At 42.6% G+C, this 25,971-nt stretch overlaps 2 protein-coding genes and 1 long non-coding RNA gene across 5 annotated transcripts in view; 2 read left to right on the top strand and 1 right to left on the bottom strand.

Annotated features, from left to right (window-relative positions):
- The first annotated feature begins 945 nt into the window (after nucleotides 1-945).
- Nucleotides 946-4,322, top strand: cnpy3 (canopy FGF signaling regulator 3). The gene is made up of 6 exons (XM_034568947.1): nucleotides 946-1,201; nucleotides 1,907-2,033; nucleotides 2,526-2,622; nucleotides 2,788-2,910; nucleotides 3,023-3,140; nucleotides 3,395-4,322. The coding sequence occupies exons 1-6, from the start codon at nucleotides 1,096-1,098 to the stop codon at nucleotides 3,670-3,672; spliced, it is 849 nt and encodes a 282-aa protein (XP_034424838.1). The 5' UTR covers nucleotides 946-1,095; the 3' UTR covers nucleotides 3,673-4,322.
- Nucleotides 4,323-5,382: 1,060 nt separating this feature from the next.
- On the top strand, nucleotides 5,383-20,049 carry LOC117751945. The gene is made up of 3 exons (XR_004611945.1): nucleotides 5,383-5,634; nucleotides 7,677-7,808; nucleotides 19,044-20,049. It is a non-coding gene; the product is annotated as an uncharacterized LOC117751945 (long non-coding RNA).
- The window catches only part of dachb (dachshund b), a 61,488-nt gene continuing 50,817 nt past the window's right edge, over nucleotides 15,301-25,971 (bottom strand). For 2 of the 3 annotated variants that reach the window (XM_034568859.1, XM_034568857.1), the window contains 7 exons: nucleotides 25,800-25,905; nucleotides 25,459-25,533; nucleotides 23,649-23,749; nucleotides 23,128-23,275; nucleotides 22,798-22,974; nucleotides 22,024-22,089; nucleotides 15,301-17,168 (listed from right to left, as the gene is read on the bottom strand). In XM_034568859.1, coding sequence (XP_034424750.1) covers nucleotides 17,122-17,168; nucleotides 22,024-22,089; nucleotides 22,798-22,974; nucleotides 23,128-23,275; nucleotides 23,649-23,749; nucleotides 25,459-25,533; nucleotides 25,800-25,905 — 720 coding nt within the window. In that variant the 3' untranslated portion in view covers nucleotides 15,301-17,121. The remainder of the gene's footprint in view (nucleotides 17,169-22,023; nucleotides 22,090-22,797; nucleotides 22,975-23,127; nucleotides 23,276-23,648; nucleotides 23,750-25,458; nucleotides 25,534-25,799; nucleotides 25,906-25,971) is intronic. The other variant, XM_034568858.1, reaches the window with a different exon arrangement.

Raw genomic sequence — 25,971 nt, forward strand, 5'->3', positions numbered from 1 at the left:
CTGGTTGAGACTGAACATTGCAAAACAGCTTTTAACATGGAGGGTGATGATCATGTTAAAATGAAAAGGAAGTTGAGTTGAGGTGGTTCTAATCAGTTCCCATCAGGATCCCCCAGGAAGAGCTGGGAAGGGGGAGGGACGTCTGGGATACTCAGCTGCCTCTGGGGCCCGATCTTGGATAAGAGGAAGAAAATGTATGGATCTGAATATGAAGCTGTGAGTATAAAGAGCACGAGTGTAGATGGAGGAGCATCAGTTTCCTCTCTCTCTGCAGTGTGTCGTCGTTGAGGGGCCTGGATGGATTCACCATGATGGAGAGCAGTTTGTTCCAGGGCCTCAAACATCTCCAGGTTCTGAACACTGAGGGGCCCGGGGCCCGGGGCCTGGTGAATGGTTTTATTGATCCTGCTGACTCAGACGTTTCTCCTCCTACTGATCAATTTACTGATTTACTCTGGAAAGTCTTTGTTTTCTCTTGAGTGAAGGACTTTGAATTGTGATGGGAGGAGGTTTGAGACTTTATGTTTATGAATTAAAGCATAGAAACGAATGACGCCACCTTCCATCAATCATATCTCAAAATAAAGACACTTTTCATTCCACCATTTATGTTTTTGGCAAAATGAAGAAATTAAAGCACCAATGAATATTTTCACAGCCACTAAATCACATCGTAGAATCAAATCACCTTTAATATTAAAAAAAAAACAGTATTGTTTATTAGAATTATTATTATTAGAATTATTATTAAAATATATTTACATTATTGTTGTTGTTTAACATAAAGTTATTTCAACATGTTTAGAAGAAATTTAACAAATGGTTGAGTTCCTGTCTGTCTCCTACATTCCCGTCAGAGTGAGACATCTCGCATCGTTCCGCTCTGTGATCCCTCCCCCTGCTGCCATTGGTCCACCTCCACCTCTCTGATTGGTCCGGAGCGGCGCGCCAAAGCGGAAGTGAGGACTCCTACCCGGAAGCAGCGGAGGAGGACGTGAAAACAGAGAAAAGGGAGAAACAACGCGTCTCCTCCGGGATTTAAAACGCAGAACAACGTGTTTTCACGCAGAAACAACGTCCGACGTTAGCGGAGAAATGATTCTAGCGACGTGCGCGTGTTTTCTGCTGGTGGTTTGTTCGGCGGCAGCAGCGAAGGAGGCAGGAGACGACGAGTGGGTTCATCTGCCGAACAAGTGTGAAGGTAACGGTTCCGCGTCTTTACCGCCTTTTACCCGGGTTGTGCTTCTCACACGTTCAATAGACCCGGTAATAAAACTGTTGTTGTTTCCTCTCACGTGAAAGATCCTGAGTGAAGCTTTGAAATCCACTGACGAGTCACTCGCTCTCTTCTCTCTATACAGAAACTATATATATATATATATATGTTCAATTCATATTTATTTGTATAAATTATAATATACATGATCTCAAGGCCTTTAAAGTTCTAGAGAGAGAGAGAGAGAGAGACACTAATAATAGAAGTGAAGATGTTATTATATATTGGACCTTTCTTCTATTACTATTGATAAAACCATAATATTATTGTCTGTATTGTTTATAGCCTGGAAACCTCTTCATGTGATCAATGCAAATGTTAACAAACACAATGGAAGTAACATTTATTTTTGTATTGTTTTATTTTGTTACTTTGCCAAGAATTCTACCTGTAAATAATACTATTAATAATAATTATTCATAGAACACTTTTCAACGTAAACTAACAAGTGCTGCGCAGCAAGAAAACAAATGGTGGAAATATAGAAATGATATTAAAAAGGCTCATTAACTGAATAAAATCTTCACATTTTAGAAGCTTTAAATGTCATTTTCACTGCAGATTCAAACCTCAAAGAAAACAATGTGTGTGTGTGTGTGTGTGTGTGTGTGTGTGTGTCTGTGTTTCCAGTCTGTAAGTTTGTCAGTATTGAGATGAAGTCATCCTTCGATGAGACGGGGAAGACAAAAGAAGTGATCGGCAGGAACTATCGCTTCATCGACAGCAAGGGGGCGCCACCTATCAAATACGTCAAGTCGTAAGTGTGTGTGTGTGTGTGTGTCTGTGTGTGTTGTCATCATTTGTGAAGTGTCTCCATTTTCCATTTCATGGTGATTTTATACAAACTATCGCAGAATAAGAAAAGACAATTTGAGAGAACATGATTCAGTTTAGTTTTTACACAGAAATGAAACCTGAGACCCTGCTGTATGTGTTGGGACACACACACACACACACACACACACACACACACACACACACACACACACACACAGATGTCATGTTCAGTTCCTCTAGAGCAGACAAGCTGTGAAAACAGAAGTTTCAGGACTAACGCACCTGAATCTCCAACTGAACAGTAGAACTTATTTACAGTCGATGGTGTACAGTAGATGTCCCATTCAAACAAATAGCACGAGACTGAATGTGGTCACATGTTAGAATTCTGCCCCAAAACAAGACGTGAAGTTGTATCGAGATGTCGTGAATACAGAAGTTTGAGTTTCTCTTTCCGTGTGTTTCTGTGCAGGGACCTCCGATTCATCGAGGTCATAGAAAATGTGTGTCAGAGGCTGCTGGAGTACAATCTGCACAAGGAACGAACCGGCAGCAACCGCTTCGCCAAGGTCAGTGTGGGGGTGTGCGTCGGTTTGTTGTTTGGATTCAGGTTGTGTTGAGCTGCACTTTGAAGTTATTTCTAACAGAGATGGACCCTGTGATGACTGTAAGTCCATGTGACCCATGTAAGTCTGTGTGAAGTTTCATCTGTGACCCGGTGTGTGTGTGTACAGGGCATGTCGGAGACCTTCTCCACGCTTCACGGTTTGGTGAATAAAGGCGTGAACGTGGTGATGGATATTCCCTTCGAGCTGTGGAACGAGACCTCGGCGGAGGTCGCCGACCTCAAGAAGCAGGTGCGAGAACAGAAACGACCAAAACACTGCTGCTGAAATATTTAGATTTTTCTATGGAAATGGTCTCGTTCCTGTTTCCTGTTCTTGTTCATGATCTCTCTCTTACTCTCAGTGTGATGTGTTGGTGGAGCGATATGAGGACGTGATTGAAGACTGGTACAAAGGAAGCCAAGAGGAAGATCTGACCACGTACCTGTGTGAGAAACATGCTCTGAAAGGACAAGACACAGGTAACACACACACACACACACACACACACGTCTGTTTACCAGCTTCTTTTTCATGCTTTTCCTGTCTTTCTCCTGCTTATATTATTTTATTATATCACTTCCTGTTTATGTCACATCACCAGTGTACGTGAGTGGTCATGTGATGTTTTGAGGTGTGTTAGTGTGGTTGTTTATTTTTAAAATTTGTGATGTGCAACAAGAGGTTCTCGTCATTATTCCTTCATTTATTGTTCCCCTTTACTTTTCTCCTCCAGCTTGTCTGGGCGAGGACTGGTCGGCAAAGAAGAAGAAGGGCGACCAGGCCGCCATCGCCGAGGACAAGAAGAAGAAGAAAAAGAAGAAGGGGAAGGCCGGAGCTGAGGGAGGAGACGGCAGCTCGGAGGGAGAGAAGGTGGCCAAGAAGAAGAAGGAGAAGAAAGTGAAGAAGAAGAAAAAGAGCAAAGCTCCGGTGGAGAAGATGGACGGAGGGGCGTCTTCGGACGAGGAGATCCAGCCTCAGGTGCTTCTGTCTGGGAAGAAGACGGAGCTGTGAGCCCTGCTCTCTGGATCAAATCTTTTAAAGTGAAACTCTCAGTAAAAAGACGTCTGACGCTTCTGAAGCTTCTTCACCAGAGGCTGACACATGTTGCACTGTTACATTCATTTTATTCAAATAACAGAATCTTTATTGTTCAGTTTCATGACATTTTTATGTCTCTGCACCAGAAAATTCAGATTCATCTGTATCTCAACTCGTAAATACAGATCAAGCTACCTGTAGGATTTATCATCTCTTCAATCAGTTGATCAACTCAAAATTAATCAACAATTTGGTTTGTTTTAAATCATTTATCAGGCAAAAAAACCTTGATCACAGCCTCTGGAAGATTTTCTCAGTTTTATATGAAAAAGGGAAATAAGAAACATCAGCAGAATAATAATGAACATTTCTCTCCATTTATTGACATTTTATCAAGTGAAATATTGATAAATTCTATAAAAATTATCAAAACAAAAGCAAACCGCGAAGCAGTAAACGTTCATTTACTGTGAAACAAAATACTGTTAAACTGCCTTTTTTCTGATTATGTGAAAATTACAGTCAAAGTGCTGCGATGATGTTTCTTTACTTTTCTTCTCAGTTGAATGTAGATGTTTTTTTTAAATGTTTCATGTCTTTTAATTAATAATGTGAATTTTTATGTTTGTTGCTTTTTTGCATCTTTTGTCTCATCTGCTGTCAAATTTCATTCCAACCGAAAACTGAGATTTTTTCTTTTTTGGGATTTGTTTTGAAAATGTTCTGTATATTTCCAGCTCTGTGGTCCCATCATGATAATGTGATATTTAATTGAAACTAAACTAGACGAGGCTTCTCCTGGTGATATTTAACATATTTCTCAGTATTTTCGTCATCAGAAGAGGAAACAAACCTTTATCATCTGCTACTGAAAACAATGTTTCAGGATTTATTTCAATTTAAGTTTTTGGCAGAATTAAGATCTTGATGCCTCAGTTCAGTTCATTTTTAAATGTTATTGATTTGTGTTGCTGTAATTTCCCATGTATTGTTTTGTTTGTTTGCTTGAAGTTGAAAAGCTGCTATTTAAGGCGTGTGTGTGTTTCTATAGATTTTTATTCAGAAGTAAGATGCTGGCTGTGTTTTGTTGGAGTTGCTTCACATCAGAGGATCAATAAACACAGGTTTGAAAAAACACGTTGTACGAGTGCTGCATTTTCTGCACACGATCCAAACAAATTAATAACAACAGATCAAGTTTTGTTGTAATGATATGCCGTCAAATAACTGCATGGGTGTAATGTACACGTTTGGCCACAAGATGGAGACAGAGTTCTGTATTTCCCATTTTATAAAGAGAAAGAAAAAACGAATATAAATAAATCATAATTCTGTTCAAATTAAATCATGTGTTCAACGTGAAATAAAACCATTTTTTTTCAGTTTTTATTGATCAAAGTAACGTACAGAGTTTTTATTTAAACTTTTCTCTTGGTCAATTAACAAACAGACAAATAACAACCTGTAGAATTCTTTATCAATTAGACGATGAAGCAATAATTAAATTAATTGAATGTAAACCGATCGCGTTGGTCTGAAATCAGAAGAATTATTGCCATGAATTTCTCTCAATATTAAAAATATCATCTCCAGAATGAGACGGTAATGGGCGTGGTAACTGTAGCAGTGGGCGTGGCTTCAAAGGTGAAGACTACTACCCATGATTCCTCACTGCACTCACCTTTAGCAGGGTGCTAAGTAGCGTTAGCTTAAAATGATATTAGCTGCACATGTTTAAGTTTATGTGGCAACACTTTTACAAAATCTGATACAAGATGGCGTCGGGAGAACACACCTGCTCCTGCGCTCTGATTGGAGGCGGCAGACGCACGTGGACCAACATGTTTGCGCTCAGGAAGAAGAACACGTGTTTCTATTTGGACTTGTATTAATGTTAACTTCTCAGGACCCATCAGCTTCCTGTCATCACCAAAGGTAAACGTCACCGGCTGTTTTCTACAATATTTCAGTTGTTCGATATTAAAGTTATTGGATTAATCCATTGGGTGATCGACAGAAATTTAATTAAAAATTAAGATTGGCTGGTTTTCTGTGTTTTTATATCATTGTCGATTGAAGCCTCTTTGTTTTGGTGCCATAGACTTTTATTTGCAATTTTCAAGTTGTTTACACATCAATAGATTTAAATAAAAGTCTAATAATCATATTGATTGATTGATCAGGAAATTAATAATTAGTTGCAGTGATGAGAGTCGACCGCTGTTCAGGAAGTTTGTTCCTCTGTGTCTTTGACCTTCACTACAGATGTGTTGATGTAGCTGCTTCTGTCCAGATGTGTCATGATGTTGATGTGTGGGCCTCTGTGTCAGGACTGTTGTCCCAGGTGGGGGGGGGGGGGGTTGAGCTCTGCTTTTGATTTGTTGTGATGAGTTTGTGTGTCTGATGATTTGTGTTGAAAATCAGTGAACTGTCGACAATTTGCTGCTTTTTCTTCTGTGTTTATCTGAATGTATTTCTGATGATGAAGAGAATATTAATTCTGTGATGATTTGATGATGTAAACTGATTTGTTGAGAACTTGTTGACAACTGAGAGACTTTGATATTTGATTTCATGGAAGTTCTCTGGAGTTAAATCAGTTTGACCTCATGAATCTTTATGGATCGAACTGTTTGGAGTTTTATTGAACTGATGAACTTGTCTGTTAATATTCGCCTCCGTCTCCTCGAGCCTGTTGTTGAAGTCGGAGCTTTGATTTGTGTTTCTCTTTTTAATTCTGTAGTTTTGGTTCCTAAATAATATCAAAAGGAAAAATCAGCAAAGACAAATAGTTACAGTCATGATGATGACGTAACATACACCCTGACGGTGTGAACAGTGTAATACCTCATTCAACCTGTAGGTGTCAGCACACCACTGAAGTAACCGTTAATGTTTCTGCTTGTGCTGAGCTGACACACACACACACACACGCACACACACACACACACACACACACACACACACACACACACACACAAATCCACTTAAGCTGAGACAAAATGAAATGGTGTGTGTGTGTGTTTTTGTTTCCAAAGTGAAGAGTGAATTCGACCCATCAGCCTTTTCTTTTTCTCCTCAACAATCAAATCCACACTTTCATGTGTGTGTGTTTCATGGTTGGACTGAGACACTAGATACACCTTGACAAGTGTGTGTGTGTCCGTGTGCGATCATGTTGCTTGTTTAGTTGTGCTTTTGTTTATGGGGCGCATGTGTTCATGTTGCTTGTGTGTGTGTGTGTGTGTGTGTGTGTGAGGTGTTTATTTGTTGAATAATTCACAGCTGGGTGTTTATAGAAGTCTTTGTGGCCTCAGAGCTCCAATAACACAGGACAAATATTGTCACGCACACACACACACAGACACACACTCTTTATCAGCTATTCCTTGGTTGGCAGTTTATTTGGACACTGGACGGTGGAAATGGAATGTACAGAGAACAAATGCGGACACACACACACACATTGTTTTCTTTGAGGTTTGAATATATATATATATATACACACACACACACACACACACACACACACACACACACACACTCACTCCAGGGGTTACGTATGGAGACCTTCCAGTGCCTTCATATGCACTTCATACCATCCTTATAAGGACCAAGTCATAATCTGACTGAGCACATACCGTGTGTGTGTGTGTGTGTGTGTGTGTGTGTGTGTGTGTGTGTGTGTGTGTGTGTGTGTGTGTGTGTGTGTGTGTGTGTGTGTGTGTGTGTGTGTGTGTGTGTGTGTGTGAGATGGAAATTACGAGAGTTGGGAAATCGAGAGATGAAGAAGAACGAGATGTTTGAAGGAGGTCGACGAGATCATATCTGATGTTCTCACCCTTCAGGATCCAGTGGGACAAACTCCTTCATATCTGGAGCTGCAGAGGCTCAAATTTCAAATGTCCCACGTTAACCGGAATCCATTTTCCTTTATTTACCTCGGTGGTGGTTTGTTGTGTTTCTATGTCACGTAGGTTAAACGCCAGACAGGCCTCTCTGCTGTTTGTCCAAACCCTCCCTGTGAACCTGGAGTCGACCTCCAACGCTCCATTACTCTGCAGACAAGAGACGAAGAGGAGGAGGAAGAGATGGAGGGAGATACAAAGGTACGAGGAAGGCAGAGAAAAAGGCAAACGAAAAGAGAAACCGACACAAACACTTAATAATTTCTTTTCCCTTGGAGTGGACGGCCTCAGCGCTCCAATTCATCTTCGTTCTCCTCACAGCGGTGTGTTCAGAGAAGGTCAAAACCCGGAAAATAGGCTACACACCAGGCATTTTGTCACCAGACACCCTTCACCTGCCTCCCAACACCGAGGAGCCGCACACAACTGGGACACGGCCGCAGCCAAAAATACATCAGGTGGAGCAGATCATCAGCAGCAGCACTTCACGCATTTTCACCACATTCGTTCTGCATTTGTTGTCCTTTGGGGGGAAAAGCAAAAGACCGGGACGAGGTGACATTTTGTGGCTCGGAGTTTGTGTTTGTTCACATGTGAAGCGGAGCTGAAGACACGTGTCCTTCACATTAACTCCAGGTTTAAGCTCATTTAGTTCAGTTCACGATTCACAGAGCAAAGTCAAAAAGGTACAATCCAAACAATACAAGAAGCAGAAGAACCACGAGCACTCGTTTGGAGAAGGCTGCATCCTGCGGAGGCTGCGTAGGTAAAAATCCATCACTCTATTTATAACCTTGTTGACCATTAATGATAAAAAATAATATAATTTTGAACCCAAACAAACAAACAGAGACGTGTTTCCTGTGGATTTCGTAAAGTAGGTTTGATAATTATTTATTTCTTCTATTTCTTCTACTCTCATTTCCCTGAGGAGCAGATTTCAGCTCATCACAGACGGAATGAAGCGTCGGTGGAGTCGAGCGGTGCAGGGAGCGTCGGGTCAAATTTCCAAACGCACCCTGAGCTCCGAGCCCCGTGGAGACGACAGCGCAACGACACAAATGGCTGCGTGGCATTTAGAGCAGAAAGGTGTGACATGCAGGCTTCACACTCGCTGTCTGTCTATCACACGCACATTTGCATACACACACTGTTACAGCCGCCGCAGGGCCTGCCATTAATAACAGCTGACCTTTGCACGTTTAGGCTGTGTAATGATAGTAAAGCAGACCTGACAACGACACATCACACCTCCCTTTATCTCCTATCCGTCCTTCTCTCCGTCCTTCTCTCCGTCCTTCTCTCCGTCCTTCTCTCCGTCCTTTCTCCTCTTTGCTCTCATCAGGAGACACAGACGTTTGTTTGTGTTTTAAAAACGTCCTCACGTTCGTTTCTGTTTGAGGAACCGGTTTTTAGTTAATGTTTGAATAATTAATTTGCAAGACGATTATTGGGGGAGATAAATATTTCCATAATCAGTTAATAACTAAATGAAGATTTGCTCCTTTTGTCTTTCATGTGACTGTGAATTAAATAGTTTAAAATTCTACTATATTCTGCAGGTTTGACGAAACATCCAATTACAACATTTCATCTTTTATCAGGATTTTTTTGTGACATTTTATCGGTTAAACACATTTAGAAAAAATAATCAATATTAATCTATCGTCATAAGTTGCAGACTTACAATTAATTCCTTTCTCTACCAGTTTTGTTATAATAAAAACTATTAATAAATGAATTGTAATATCAGTCACATTCACATTCAGTCTAATCTGGATGATAATGATAATTTCCCTGTGATGTGCAGCGTCTGGAGAGTTTTTAAAATGTGTTGAAGCTAAAATAAACTTGTTAATTTCTCTCTTGAAATCTTCCGCTCGTTGCCACTTGTCGAGATCATCTCTAAAAAAACGGGATGCAAGTCATGTGGAGTTTTATTTTTTGGTCCAAAGTCGAGCGGCTCTAACTTCCTGTGAAAACTCGTCCTTTCAACTGCGTTCAAAGTGTGTTTTGTTGGCGTGAACGTTGAAAGAACGCAGCTCAGCCAAACTCTCGGTTTACTTCTGCCTTTCTTTCCCAACTGAAGCAAAAAAGCTTTATTTGGATGAAAGAGAGCAGAAAATAAATATTTGCCAATTTTTCTTTAAACGTATTTCTCTCGGTTCACGTTGAACCGGTTCCGTCTCTCGGCCCGCCGTCTCTTCCAGAGAGGTCGGCGAGCGAGAGGAGGATGTCTCCGCCGTCGTCGCTCGGTCCCTCCATCTGCTTTTCTGAGCGCCGTGGTCGCAGCAGAGAACAAAACCCAAAGTTAAAACCGTAAGAGACGAGCAGCTGCTCTCTCTGTAAAGGTCAGCGAGGAATCCAAGGCCGTGCAGCTAAAACAACATGCACACACACCGAGTCCCCGCGGGTCCATTTCCATCTCAGCCGCCCTCGTTCACTGTTTACAGTTATTTTAATTCCTTCATCCTCCATCCCTCTTTTCTTTCTCACGTTCTCTCTCTCTCTCTCTCTCTCTCCCTCTCTCTCTCTCTCTCTCTCTCCCCCCCAAGTGTTCATCTCGTCTGCCAAGCTCCTCTCCGTCTGTTTGAAAAAAAGAAAAACAGTTTCTAATTTGGGATCAATCTGAAGAGTCCAGTTCTGTCATTGATGTGTGAGAGAAAGTTCAAGTGTGTGTGTCTGTGTGTGTGGCTTCTCCTTTTATTCCCATGATACCATATGGGCCACACACACACACACACACACACACACACACACACACACACACACACACACACACACACACACACACACACACAGAATCACAGCTGACAGAAATAGTTGTCCCGACATTTGGTCTGATGACATTCACATCCTGTTGTCCATGTTTACATCAGAGCTGCTGTTTCTCTCTCTCTCTCTCTCTCTCTCTCTCTCTCTCCCCCCCCCCCGCCCCCCCCCCCCCCCTCTCTGATGATTTACATGTTAAATGATCAGTGTCATTATTATTTGATAAATTTTGTCACGATCCGATCTTCTGGTTGGATAAGTTGTTGGAGAAAAGAGGCTTTTTTTGCATGACGTTAACTTTGCATTTTTACTAACGTGACGTGAGTCTGAGCCGGTGGCTGCCTGACTAGCACGTTAACGTGAGATTGTTTAAGTTAGTTTGTTCCACTCCTGAGCAAAATAAATGTCTATTTAGCTGCAAGATGTTGACTTGCTCAAGGGTTACTTGGTTTGAAGTCACTGAGGAAAGCCGTCCGCACTTTTCCCGTCTCTTTGTGGGATTTGAACCGACGACCTCTGGCTTACGTTCTTCTCCGCTCCTCCTGTCGTCTGTCCATTTGTCCTGTATGAAGATAAACTGTTGTTTACACTGCAGGCCACATCGCAAGTCAAGCATGGAGGGAACAGTGTGTGTGTGTGTCTGTGTGTGTTTCCTTTTATGGTCCTGACAAAAATAGACAAAACAATAATAAATGGAAAATTAGCAGATTTTTATCTTTTTCAATTTTTCTACAGAAAGTTTGGGATTTGGTTTGACTTTGATGTGTGTGTGTGTGTGTGTGTGTGTGTGTGTGTGTGTGTGTGTGTGTGTGTGTGTGTGTGTGTGTGTGTGTGTGTGTGTGTGTGTGTGTGTGTGTGTGTGTGTGTGTGTGTGTGTGTGTGTGTTTATGAGACTTTAAATGTTGTCATTTAGTTTTTTCAAAGGAAGTGTTTCCACATATGCAAGAACGTCGTGTTTGTTTGTGTGTGTGCCTGTGTGTGTGTGTGTGTGTGTGGGGCAGGTGTTTTGCGTCACCACCCACCATCCATCAAGTCAAATGGGCGAATGACAGGAAGAACAAAAACAAATCCCTCGCTCCGGCAAGAATAAACGGCTGATGCCGACCAATGACAAGTGTTTATTGTGTGTCTGTGTGATTTTGTGTGTGCGAGTGTGTGTGTGTGTGTGTGTGTGTGTGTGTGTGTGAGCGCGATGAAGGGATTTGTGTGTTTGTGTGTACGTATTTTTGTCCGTATGTTTGTGTGGGTGAAATTGAAAGAGAGGGAAGGACAAAGCAAATGAGTGTGTGAGAGATGAGAGAGATGGAGAATGAGGTGGTGTTTATTGTTTTACCAGTTCAGTGGGCGGACACACACACACACACACACACACACACACACACACACACACTCACACTTATTATCCTCCTCAGTGAGCGTGCAAAGTAAATATTTCCAAAATGACCAACTCGACTACTCAGTTGTTGTTAGGCTCATGATGTTCGTGCTGTTTATCGGCAGCAGCAGCAGCGTTGTTTATGAGCACACGGAGCAGAACATGTTTTTCCCACTAGGGGGCAGAGTCACCTCATCGCTTATGTTCATTGTTAAAATTAGCCTGGCGAAAGCGGAAGAGGTTTTTCGCACTGACGTCAAGAGCCCGACTGATATGGACCGATATCAACATGAGGACGTAAAAAATATATATAAACGTATATCATATAAAACTTAAATCAAGAAAATAGTTTTTTAAAAAAAATGTAAAATAAAAATACAAACGCACATATTTTCTGTTTTGTTTGGTCCTTAAAATAAAAGTTTCAGAAACATACACACAGAGTTTTATCTGCAGATGAAACAGTATCTGAAATTGTTTACTTCTTAATATCGTTATCGGGATTTTCCCCAAATAATCTGTAATCTGTCGCGTTCCAGTGTCTTCAAACTCTTCTCTGTTCATTGACGACATTTATGAAGCCACAATATTTTTATAATAAAAAGGACATTTGTGATTTATAAAACTCATCCACACTCAGAGGACGATCTTATTTGGAAATCTTAGAAAGTGAAAATATTGTTGTAATATATATCTTGTTTTTTCATGACACATTTTCTTAAAAATTAAAGTGAGGACATTTTTCAGAAACTTCTGGTACTTGATAAATTATTGAGGTTAGAGTTGGAGGCATCGCGTCATTAAGGGTCCTCACAACTATTGTGTGTGCGTGTGTGTGTGTGCGCGTGTGCGTTTGAGAGTCGACAGTAGCAATGACCTCCTCCAGCTGTCGGTGGATAATGAGAACCTGTCAGCACCAAGACGACAGGGGACACACACACACACACACACACACACACTCTCTGTCCCATGTCACTCTTTCATTGAGGTTCTCGGGTGTAGATCCAGGGATGAGGCTTTGTGTTCTAACAGGTTTGTGAGGACTCGGACACGAAGCACGACTCAGATCAGGTTTCTCTGTTTGACCCAAAACACGTGAACATCAGATTGTTTCCTGAAAATCCTTCTTTCTCCTCTTTGTTCAGACGAAGGTTGAACTCAAGTCTTCAGATATTAGACTTTTAGGAAGATTATTTTACTCTGTTAGTGTCAATGCTTCCTGTTTTACTTTCTAATTTATAGATGTGCTATATAATGACTTGACCAATGAATTTATGGAGCACGATTTTACTAAAGTTCTGTTTCCCTTGTGGATGAACATTTTAAATTCATTGTCTTTTTTGTCACATTCACTCCATCTCTCCTTCTTTCTCTCCGTCTTTTATTCTCTGTCTCTAACCACTGTCCAAACATGAAAACACACATCCTGTGTGTGGGCACGCATGTATCACACTTATTTATACCACAACTTCCCTCCACACACACTGTATCCTTCCTTCCTTTCTTCATCTACCGAACCCCATGTAGAAATTAACCACAATTAAAAACACACACACACACACACACACACACACACACACACACACACACAGGTTGGACCCCAGGGCTCAGTTTGGGAGGAAACTCCCTTTCTAATTTTCCTCATAAAGACTCTAATGAAGACTAATGATGGAGCAAGGTGTGTGTGTGTGTGTGTGTGTGTGTGTGTGTGTGTGTGTGTGTGTGTGTGTGTGTGTGTGTGTGTGTGTGTGTGTGTGTGTGTGTGTGTGTGTGTGTGTGTGTGTGTGTGTGTGTGTGTGTGTGTGTGTGTGTGTGTGTGTGTGTTTTAACAGCCTGCTCTGTCTGGGAATGTCTCTGTTCTCTCCATCCTCCCTCCATCATTACATTCATCCCTCTTTTCTTTCCTCCTGCGTTTACATTTTCCCTCCATCCTTTCATCAGCCCCCCCCCCCCCCCCCCCCCCCAGTCTCATCCTCAGTGTTTCTTCTTCTCCCAAATTGAAATCTTTCCGTTGCTCTGAGTTTGTTTGGAGTGAAAGTCGTTAGTTTGACCATCAGCAGTGTTTCCGGGTAAACTTCCGCCTTTTAAAAAAATCAACGATAAACCTTTTTCCTGACGGGTCAGTGTCCCAGTCGGGCCTCTCACTTTCTATCTTTTCATTACCCATCATCCTCTGCCCCTCCCTCTATCGCCCGTCTCTAAACGCTCATCATTTCATCATGTTACACCTCTTTTTGCTCTGTCTGTCCATCATCTCTTCATCTTCCTCTCTCCCTCATTTTCTCCCACGTCGACTCTCGGATCCTTCAATCTCTGTTTCCTGCGCCGTCACCTTTTCATCCTTCCTCGTTGCCTCCTTCGCTTTCCATCCATCCTTCTTCATCTCTGGCTTCTCTCCCCCCCCCCCCCCCCCCCCCCCCCTCCACCTCCACCACCACCACCCGTCCATCGCTCTGTGTTTCTGCCTCCATTAGGGGGAAATGGAAAAAGTGACATCAGCTATTTGGTAAACGGAGAGAGATGGAGAGAGAAGAGGAGAAAGAGACGGATGGGATGAAACACGATAGAAAAATGGAAAGCAGAGATCAAAAGAGTGACACTAGGAAGGAGAGAGAGAGAAAGAGAGAGAGAGAAGGAAAGCAGAGGGTGACGGAGGTGAGAGGGAAGTAAAGACAGAAGTATGGGATGAGAGAGGTAGCGATCCATTAGAGAGAGAGAGAGGCTTCACCTCATTAACCTCGTAATGCAGAGTAAATATACAGTCTAAATGGAACATAGACGACGTGTGTGTGTTTACTCTCCGGCTTCTGTGTGACCGTGAAATGCATTATACCAGAGTGTGTGTGTTTGTATGATTATGTGATAAATAAAGGTTATATGGTTATACCTATATAACTACTATATATACTTTTTTATTTCTAATGAAAGGACCAGCTTCGTGTTGGGGCTCTTTCACGTCTTGTTCGGTTCCGACCTTCAGACCTTTGGGTTTAGTCTGAATGAAACTTATCAGGTGTGAAAGGTTCGGTCCAGAAGAGGTGGTCCGGGTCAAACCGAGCACTGGAACTAAACCTGCTGCATTACTGTGGATTCGTGCATCTTGGGCTGAGATGTTCTGTCTAAACCCGTCCGAGCCCGAGAGAAAACTAACTGAGGACGTAGCTTTAGTCTGTAGCTTTAGTCTGTAGCTTTAGTCTGTAGCTTTAGTCTGTCAGCTGCTCCACGGCTTTGGTCCTGGTTGAAATATTCCCGACATCTATTGGATGGTTTCCTGTGAACCTTCGTACAAACATTCATGTTCTCCAGAGGATGTTTAATTCTCATAAATTGCTTCATAAGTAAAATACCATAGTCACCGTGTTGCTGTTCTATTCTGGGTGGACTCACTCGGAGTGCAAGTACTTGTCGTAGCAGTTGGTCGTTCATCTGTTAGCAGGCTCGTCGTTTACTGGGAATAAAAGTTATAGGAACACTATAGCTGTGTGTGTGTGTGTGTGTGTGTGTGTGTGTGTGTGTGTGTGTGTGAGAATCACCAGCAGACACCAGTCATTATAATACTGTATATTTGCAGTCAGCTCAAACCCAGAGAACAGTGACAGACTTGAGAGATCATCAGGAGAAATAAAAACAAAAACAAGAGAACGCTGAATGTTATTTTTCTATCTACACGGAATATCCCTTTAACCCCCCCAAACCCCAGCCACCCTGGCCCCACCCGCCCCCATTCCTCACGTACACATTTCAAATAGTAATCAACAAATAAACAAACAAAACACGCTGTGGAATAAACAAAACTGCAACACAACAGTCTGCACTCGTAGTAGGTCAGAAAATCTGGGGGGGGGATACAAAGTTCCCCTGGTGTTTGACGTCGCTGAGGAGCGCTTGATTTATCCACCTGTGGTACGTTTCATTACTGTTTTGAATCCCCCTTCCCCAAAAATCCAATTTGATTATGTATCATTTGGGTCGTTTAAAAATCCTCCAGTTCAAACAAATGAAGCGCTCCTTAGTTTTAACTTGACAAACGCCAGAAACTTCACGACTACTTACTGGTCACGGGGGGGGGGGGGGGAGGAGCGGGGGTCAAAAGGTGAAAAGGTCCATTGTTGAGGAAGAGAATCCAACATACTTTCAGGATATAATATTGTGTCTAAAAATCACTCCATCGTAATAAAAAAGGGTTTTTTTTTTTTTTTTTTTTTTTTCAACCTTTGCGTCATTTGAGAAACGGATTTCACAAGTCAAGGGTGATAGAAAATACTTCATACATTGAAAAGCTGCATCCAACAGTTTCAGAGTAATGCCTCCGTATAGAAAGAGAAAGGGGGGGGGGGGGTAAAGGGAAAGAAGTAAGGAAGAGTGAAGGATTCAAGATCTTATAGGAAGAGATGCTGATTTTTATAGAAAAGAGAAAAGAGGGTGAAGAACAAATCAGAGAAGAGAACACGAGGGGAGATGAGTGTACGGAGGATAAAATAAAGGACAACATAAGTTTTCCCATGCATTCTTTTAGGTCCCTGTACGGAAAACAAAAATGAATGAAACATGAGAGACAGAAATAGCATCTCGAGTTGTTTTCCTCAGTTTCTTTTCCATCCAAATATTTTCTTTACACGTCTTTTTTTAAATTCTTTTTTTATTCTTAAACCCTCTTTTCCGTCCTGCGTCCTGAGCGCCTCCGATGAGCTGATTACCGTCCAATCAGAGGGTGTCGATGGCTGAAGTCGCGTCAAATCCAAACGGGCGGGGGGGGGTTTGAAGAAAAAAAAGAAAGTTTCATCTTTTCATGGAAACATTCTTATCTCGTCAGCACCAATCGCAAAGAGCCTGGTTCAGTCCAGTGAGTCACGTGATGTGATCCGACCAATTAGAGAGTCTCAGTCGTCCAATCAAGTCGTTCATTTTTTCGCACAATGTCCGAACACGATGACGTGCGTTGATCAGTCCAGTCCGTGTTGACTTTTCTTTTTTCCCCTCGCCTTTTCTTGGGAACGATTTTTACTTTTTGAAATGAACGAGGGACGAGAAGTGAAAAGAGGAATGAATGGAGTGAAGTTTGTCTAAAAAGAAGAGTAGAAGAAAGAGAGAAAAAGAGAGAGAGAGAGAGAGAGACGGCCCCAAAATGAGTCCAGATAAGGGGCGTGTCTCTTAGTAGTCTCAATGTTTCTTAGCGACATCAAAATGTCGCATTGTAGCAAAGTTAGAATCCCGCCGGGGGAGGTCGTTGCTGTCGTGGAAGCCGTGGTTGCTGTGGAAACGGGCTGGTGGAGTTCTTCTGTGCAGGGGGGGGTGGGAGCGAGATGGTGGGAAGGGGGCGGGGCTTCGAGAGGCGCAGTTCCTCGCTCTAAAACATCATGGGGGTCTTCAGAAACGGCCGGGATTCTGGGTAAAAAACGAAAATGCAAAGGAATCTGTAAGTAAACACAGCAACAACAAAATGATTAATAACTTCTGATTATTTGTTCGATGAATTAGTGTTTGTGTTGTACTCTGAATTAAACCTATTTACAAAACGCCTCACACAAGCAAACATTCACGTGACGATGTACAAAACGGGCGGAGGCGTCATGATTGACAGCTAAGACTGACTCGTGATTGGCTAAGCGCTTGTATGGGCGGGACCTCGATAGGGTGGCTCCACAAATGACGCCACTAAGTCAAGATGGCGGCGCCCCCTACAGTTAGAGACGTGTAGTCAAACCTTATCCACGGTTTTAGATTTCAGCCGTTTGCCCTCGTTGCTGCAAACTCAGCTGTTGCAGCTCGAGCGTTTTTTTTTTTTTTTTAAATGTTGCGTCTAATTTGTTGAGGAACCTCAGGCTTTCATCTGGATAATTAGAGCAGGATGTGGTTTTTGTATACTTGTTTTCCCTTTTCATCCGTTTATGATTGAAATCTCATATCTCCAATTTTGCCGGGGTCGACTCTCCCTCCCTCCCTCCCTCCCTCTCTCTCATTTCACCTCCGTCGTTCTCCTTCCGCTCCCCGTAGTGCCGTTGCTGCACCCACCCACACAGGAGCACGTGCACACCAACACACCGAGCACGCACACACACACGCATGCAAAGCAAACAGACCCACACACGTGCACACCTTCCCCTCCCCGCGGTGTCATTGTTTTCTGCGGACGTTGCAAAGTGTTTACATTTCTGCATAACAGCAACCATAAACCTGCCCCCTCCTCTTCCTCCTGCCCTCCGCTACTTTTATTATTATTTTTTTTTTACTTCTCCTCCCTCTCGCTCCTCGTCGTCCTCTTACCTTCTCATTTCGTCCTCTATTGATCACTCGTTTTTTTTTTTTTTTTTTTTTTTTTTTAAGATATGAAACGGGTTAGATGTTGGAATAAGAAACTTTTTTTTTTTAATTTTCTCTTTCATCTGGCGCTCGCCCCTCGTTTCCTCCTTCATATTCTTTACCTTCCCTCCTTTTCATCCCTCTCATCTCCTGCCCTTCCCTATTTTTATCACCCCACCATGCACTCAAACCCCCTCCTCTCCTCCTCTTTCATCCCTCTATTCTGCATGCATCCCCTCCCTCCTCCTACTCCTCCTCACCTCCCTCCCTCTTGTCCTCTATCTGTTACTCTCGTATTATTTTTATCCCGACCCATTCTTCTCTCTGTCCTCTCCTGTCCTTTTCTTTTTCTCCTTTAGGCAGCAGGTTTGCTCTGGTGCTTATTAACTGTCGTGTAACTTGAGAGTCGCATTCACCCCCAAAAAAAACTAAATTCTCTAACTTCATTCCTCCGTTCGTTTGTCGTTTGTTGTTCTGATTTGTTCATTTTCTGCTGCTGGATCAATTTCATTGTTATTTTTAAGCCATGCTTCACGCAATGATTATTTTCCATATCGATTAATGTTCTTATTTTGATCTGGAACTTCCCTTCATGTATTCACCTTGTTAAATTTCTTTGATCAGTTTACAATAATTAGTGAATAATCACATTGTTGAAGCTGTAACTCAACTATAACTCAAATTTTTCATTTTAGCTTAAAAATATGCGATAAAAACATCTTTCTCTAATTTATATTCCGCCTTAATTCAGCAAATAATTAACTCAAAATTGAAAAAGACAAATGTTTTTCAACCTAAATAATGATTTTTAAATGTGAAAATGCGAAAACAAAGTCAATCCAATAAGTCCTTTTTTTTTTTTTATTAAAGCAATACAATATTATCATATCGTCTAAATCTGATTCCTCGAAAAGATAAAATATGAAGAGTGTCACAACTTGTTTATTTCCTCAAAACATCTCATATTTATGTTTTCTTCTCTTTCCCAGTTTTCCCAAAACGTCTCTGGAGCTTTTCATCCCAGGAAGTGCAGCTGTGAGCAACTGCTTCATTTCATTTATTAAACATTCAGTGAGTCCACATGTTAGATTGGATCACAGTTTAAATGTGTTGTGCAATGAAGACTTTAAGAAAACAACAAATTTCGGACTTGTTTATCGATTTTTTTATTTTTAAATTTGCATTTCATAACGATGCAAAAATATAGGAAGGCGACACGTAAAGAAATAATATTTTTAAAACAGAATATTTATTGTTTGAACTAAACTTTCCTCGTCTGAAGCTCCTTTTTCCTGTTTGTCACAAATCTGACCCCGTTTCCCTTCACGATCAACTGTGTGTGTGTGTGTGTGTGTGTGTGTGTGTGTGTGTGTGTGTGTGTGTGTGTGTGTGTGTGTGTGTGTGTGTGTGTGTGTGTGTGTGTGTGTGTGTGTGTCCTGGTTTAAAAATGATGCTGACCTGCCTTGTTAAGAGTTTATCAGGTGGAGGAAATGTCACCAGGTCTTGGAACAAGGTCACATTTTTCAACTTCCTCCCCCTCGTGTCCTCCTTTACCTCCTCCTCCTCCTCCTCCTCCTCCTCTTCCTCCACGCACCCCCACTTTTTTCCCCTCCGCTCCACGATCTCCCCCTTTCTCTGTTTCTCCTTTCCCCACTTTATTTTTGCCCTTTCTCCTTCTTTCCCTTTGTTCTTTTCCTCCCTCTACATTTTGTATTACCTCTTTTCATCCCCCCCTCTTTCCTACTTTATCTCCACCTCTTGCTCTTCTTCATCCATTTCACCCATTCCCTTCTTCGCACCCCCCTCTTCCTCACCTCCTCTCTCTTCATCACTTCTTTCCATCTCCTCCGTTCCTATCTGTTTCCCCTTTTCCTCCCCTTTTTTTCTCCTCCTCATCCTTTCATTTTACTCCTCGTTCCCCTTTTTCTTCCTTTCCTCTTCATCCCTTCTTTTCCTCCACCTCTGCACCTCACATATCCCCACATCATTACCTCACTTTTATCCTTTTCTTTCCTCCCTACACTTGTCTCTCTCTTTATTTCCTCCCTTCTTCACCTTTTCACTTCTCTTTTCCTTCTTCTGTTCCTTGTTTCAACCATTTGTTTTATCATTTGTTCCATCATTCATTTTCTTTTCTTATCCTTTCCTCCCTTCAGTCCATTTCTCCCTCATCCTCCCCTCCTGTCCTCCATCCTTCAAACAATCCTACTCTTCCCCCTTTTCTTCCTCACTTTTCTCTCTTCCTTGTCCTCTTTTCTTTCTTCTTTCTTCCATCCTCCAAACGCCCTCTCTGCTTCCTCAGGTTTTTTCTTTTCTTCCTCTCCTCCTTTTTCCCCTCATCCTCAGCTTCTGTCCTCCATCCTCCAAACCTCCTACTCTTCTTTTCCTTCCCTTCTTCCTCACTTTTCCCTTTTCCTTGACGTCCTCTCTTCTTCCTTCCTTCCTTCCTTCCTTTCTTTATTTTTTACAGCCAATTAGTCCAGTTGGTTTTGAACAAGCGAGAGAAACCGATCTCACTTTTTTCTCTTTAACCCTCGCTCCCTCGTTCTGATTGTAATGCGACGTCTTTCTTTGTATTCAGCAGTTTTCGCTTCACTCGTTAATTAAGAGTGTGGAAGGTGAGAGAGGCAGGGGAGGTGTGTGTGTGTGTGTGTGTGTGTGAGTGTGTGTAAGTAAACCACCATAGGTGCAAAATGCTTTTATGGCAGGAGGGATGAGTGTGTGTGTGTGTGTGTGTGTGTGAGCGAGGCACCAAAGGGGTCCTACTGGGCCAATCAACATTAATGAAATCAGGTGGGTCCGTGTGTGTGTGTGTGTCCGTGTGTGTGTGTGTATGTGTGTGTGTTAGTGCTTGGCTTGCAGAAGAGAGAGGATCTAAAAGGGTCTAAAGAGGAGAGAGAGCTAATTAGAGTTCCCTGTCTCACTAGAGTGTGGATCAAACACACACACACACACACACACACACACACACACACACACACACACACACACACACACACACACACACACACACACTAAAATACACAACTACAGGTACAGAGAGCACACACACACACTCACACACACCCAGGGAGTGTGTGTGCCTGTAGATATTCATTTAAACACACAGGGTTTCAAGTGAGGGTTTTCAATGTCAGGCAGGACTGAGCACAGCTGGTGGAAAGAGGATGACACATGCATACTAACACCCCCCCCCCCCCCTTCACTGCTATACTTGTGAGGACCCTCATTGGCATAATGTATTCTTTTCCACGACCCAAACTCTTCATTCTAACTTCAAAAAACCAAGTGTTCACCTTCAACACGGCTCAGCTGAGCAAGTGAGGAGCGGTGAAATGGTTTCAAACGTAGAAACACACACCTGACTCCATTTTATTTCTTAAATGTTATATCTCCACCCCCAGTTATTTCTTCTGCGCTGACCCGCTAAGTCGAGCTTTACGAGCGGAACCAGGAGAGAGACGAGTCAAGCTTTTGAAATGAGCTACTGTACGAGTGCGGTAGAGGAAACGCTTGTCGTTACATGTAAGTAGAGAAACACACACACACACGCACGCACACACACACACGCACACGCACACACATCCCCTGATTAAATACAACCAAGTCCAAACTGACATAAAAGTAATAAAATATTTCCACTAGACGTCTTTACAGGTCCAACCGGAGCATTAATGTTTGGGCCTGCAAAGACCTTGGATATCCGCGCACACACACACACTCACACACTCACACACATGGAGTCAAACACACACGTGTTGTAAGGTTCACATCAAAGGGAGGCCACAGCGTCTGCTAAATGTCTGCACTAATCTAGCCTGGGCCCCAACACACACACATACATGCATGTGCCTATGTGTAAGTCTGCGTTTCTGTACCGTATGATATCTTTTAATGTGTGGCGTCTGTGTGCGTTTTATGTTTTTTTATATTGTGTGTGTGTGTGTGTGTGTGCGTGCGCTCAGGTACCTTGTACAGCACTGTTGTCTTGCTGGTTTCCATTAAGTTCAGGTTTATCCTCGGCTACAGCAGCGTCTGGTACGAAGCACAAAGACAAGACAGAGTCTCAGTGGGTCGGCCAATAAAAAGCAAACAGCACCTTGTAACCGTGCAGGTCGTAAACAAAGGAAACCAAACCACAAAGAAAAACACCGGTCCGCACACTACTCTGTTATTTTGTTTTTCCTATTGATGTTAATTGTCAAAGCTCTTTTACTGCTCCCTAAAAAAAACTGATGTTAGAAATAAAAACATTACGACGGACGACATTCTCAATTAATTTTTGTGGCCGGACGTTGTTCCGGGAAACATTAATATGGTAAAGTTTCCCAGTTGTAATGACAGAGGCTGGAGACGTCTTCCTGTTGGAACGGAGAACATGAATGAAACGCTTCATCCGGCTGCAGCCGCCTGATGTTTAGGTTCAGACTAAACTGAAGTGTCTGAAGGTCTGAACCAAACAATGTTTAAATATATATATATATAACGGCCGAGATATCAGAATTGGAAAAATGTTTTACTCCCCAATGTCAACATCCCCATTGGCCCCTAAAAACCATATTGCTGTAGATGTGTGCGATATAATCAAACTGCTGTTTTCCTTTGTTCTGCAGTGATGACGATGACTGAAGTAAGTGGAGGTAAGACAGAGAAGAGCAGCAGCTCATGTACAACAAGGGATTGGTTAAGAAACTGGTAAATATACAGAATATCTCAAATATAAAAACATGATGAACTTCGTACTGTTCTTGGCGTTGATGTTGTTGTTGGCGGCGTGAAGCGGCTCAGGAGAGGGGGAGGATGAGGACGAGTGTTTCAGAGCGTCCTCCACTCTCTCCCTCCTCTTGGACTCAAACTCCAGCGCCTCCTGCAGCTTCCTCTTTGCCTTCTTCTCCTTCTTCAGACGCTTCTGGATGGAGGCTGGAGGAGGAACATAAAGGAACATTTCACCCTTTGTTGTGTGACGCTTTAGTTCATAGCCTGAAGAATGGATTCATCATATATATGTGTAGGATTTGACACCTGTATGTGTTTTATCTACCGAAGCTAATGATGTGATAAACCTTGATCTACCTCTGCTCTGCAGTTCGGAGGTGAGCTGTCGCTCCAAACTCTCCCTCATCTCTCGTTCCCTGTAGAGCTCCATCTTCAGCTCCCTCTTCTCCGCCTGGATCTGTTTGTCCTGCACCCGAGCGTTCTCCACCGCCACCTTCAACAGACCCTGAGGGCAGAGAAAGGACCGTTTACAACAAAATGCTAAAGTATATGAATGGAAAACAACTTCATTTGCAAGTGAAATCAAGGATTTAGCTTCTTTATGACGTCTGGTTTGATTATTATATCCACAATAAGGAGCATTTACAGTGTTTAATGATTTTTCCATCGTGATAAATCGTGAATATTTTAAACTTTGTTGTCCTTTTTATTTTGTTTGTATATTTCTCACTGTTTTGCAGAACATCTTTAAGATGAATTCCTTGTATGTGAAAAGCTTATTCTGATTTAACCAAATCATTTAATTAAATAATCGGTGTAATCAAAACTGTTCTAGAAAATCATGTTTGGTATCAGAAACAATAAAATCTGGATCGTACCTGTATGTTGGTGAGCAGGGTCTCCACTGACGACAAACCGTCAGCGAATAGGAACGGAGCAGGGAAGCCGGGGGGCAGGGCTTGTCCCAGCGATGACTCTTCTGTGAAGAAAAGATCACGTTTAGATTCCCCAGATTTTGATCGTTCATCTTTATAAACAGTCGCTGGATTTTTCTCGTCTAATTCTCGGCAAGAGAAGCCAAGAAGTGAGTTTCTGACTGTGAAAGATCTCGTACGAACTTTATTAGAAAATTTATTAGCGACACATAAACAGAAGTAAAGTTTTCCTGAGCGACGTTGAAGTTTATGAAATGTTGATGTTTACTAAGGTGTAAAAGGCAACGGAGCAACATCAAAGAAATCAATTACAGACACACACACACACACACACACACACACACACACACACAGAGGTCGTTAGTATTCAGACGATCGTGTGCGCTACTAATTGGCAGGGATTAAAGACATCCTTGATTTGTGTGTGTGTTCATTGCGAGTGCGTCACAGTGTCTGCTCAGCCCTTAATGCCTAACACACTGACAACTGGGTTAACTCTGCTGTGAAATTAACGCTGATTAAGATGCACTCTGACACACACACACACACACACACACACACCATCCCCTATCTGCCACTTCATCCATACATCCCTTCCTCTCTCATGTCTATCTTCATCGCTCATTCTCCACTTCAACACCTGTTTTTTTTTCACTCATCTTCATCTTTTCCCCCCCCCATCACTCATTTTCCCACCTGTTTTTCCTCTTTTCCATTTTTCCCGTACTCTCTTTCTCCGTTTTCCTTATTTCTTTCTCTCCGGTCCTTTTCTTTCTCGTCTCTTGGCCTCTGTCACTTTGCCCTCTCACCGCCCAAATCTAAAAAGTTTCATCTGTGAGTGAACATTTGGGCCAAACTTGAAAGGGTTCTCTCGAGGCGTTCGTGAGGAAACAGCTTGGATGTTGTTAGGTCACAGTTTCCTTTTACCTTCGACCACCAAATTCTAATCAGTTCATCTTTGACTCGAACAAGATGTTTTTGCTAAACTTGAACAAATTCCCTCGAGGTGTTATTGTGATATCGTGTTCACAAGATGAGAGTCTAGAGGAGCAGTGTGGCCCGGTCGCTATGTGAAGTGCTTCTGACCCCACAGATGTAGTATTTAAAACTCTGAGGCTGGCGAACAACCAAGAGGTTATTTTTTTCCGCTATTGATTTTAAAGGAAGCGTTTTTCTCTGCTGAAGCGAGCGGTCGCTCCTCGGGAGGACGATCGAGTGGAAACGAGGGAAAAGGTGGAGAGAAGGATGAAAACAATGTGTTTTAAAAGAATGGAAAATACAGAGCGAGGGGAGAAGAGTAATGGAGGGTGGAGAGGCCCCGCGTGCTTTTAGTGCGTGACCCCTCGACCCCTTTTAGCCATGCCTCCTTCACTTAGCCTCGCTCGCTCACCCGCCTCCCTCCATCCATCCCTCCCTCCATCTATCTCTCTCCCTCCCTAATCCCTCTGATTGATGGTTCGGAGACAGGTGATCAATAGGAGCGGCCGAACATCCTGACGCTTCTGTTTCTGTTTGCGTGTGTGACCAGGTTTTTGTCTCTGCGTGTGTGTGTGTGTCTGTGTGTGTCTGTGTGTGTGTGTGTGTGTGTGTGTGTGTGTGAATACAGTAGATGAGGAAAGCCCTCCTAAGTGAGGACAATTTGTCAGTTGTCAAAAGAAAATGGGTAAGGGTTTAGATTAAGGTGGATAATGGAATATCCTCTCTTATATAAGTGTGTCTGTGTGTGTGTGTGTGTGTTTGTGTGTGGTCCAACCTTTGTCCTTTGTTATTTTCTTGTTGGCTGCAGCAGGGTTGCTGAGTGCAACATCTGCATCAGCTGACACTAGTCCTGTGGAAAGAAAAAGTACAGCGGGTTGGTGTTTGTGCACCAACACACACACAGACACACACACACACATGCTCCTTGTGTGTACATTTTTTACAGTAGACCGACCTCTGGGCAGGTGATACTACAGATACATAAGAGTCTATGTCCATACATCACTGCTAAAGTTTTCAAAAGGCTGCTGGTCCCGTTATAGTTCCAAAACTGTGAGGTTGTGTTTTAGTCGAACAGGTGTGTGTGTGTGTGGGTGTGCGTGTGCGTGTTCGTACCCAGTCTTTCTGGCGAGCTGGAGGCCGAGCTGCTGGGCTGCGACTGCAGAGGAGTGTTGGCCTCGTCCACAGACGGAGAGAGAGAGGGGCTGTCACACACTCTCTCCTGGAGACAGAGAGAGACAGAAGGGACGAGTGAGTGAGACGTGATCAGGTCCTGAGGTTCAACATG

Source organism: Hippoglossus hippoglossus, chromosome 18 (assembly GCF_009819705.1).
Source record: "Hippoglossus hippoglossus isolate fHipHip1 chromosome 18, fHipHip1.pri, whole genome shotgun sequence".
In the NCBI taxonomy this organism is placed as follows: domain Eukaryota; kingdom Metazoa; phylum Chordata; class Actinopteri; order Pleuronectiformes; family Pleuronectidae; genus Hippoglossus; species Hippoglossus hippoglossus.

Excerpts from the sequence above, each read along its gene's own strand:
- cnpy3 (XM_034568947.1), top strand. The coding sequence starts at position 1,096 with ATGATTCTAGCGACGTGCGCGTGTTTTCTGCTGGTGGTTTGTTCGGCG. Across the intron at positions 2,623-2,787 it reads GCAGCAACCGCTTCGCCAAG|GGCATGTCGGAGACCTTCTC; the intron begins GTCAGTGTGGGG and ends GTGTGTGTACAG. Across the intron at positions 3,141-3,394 it reads TCTGAAAGGACAAGACACAG|CTTGTCTGGGCGAGGACTGG; the intron begins GTAACACACACA and ends TTTCTCCTCCAG.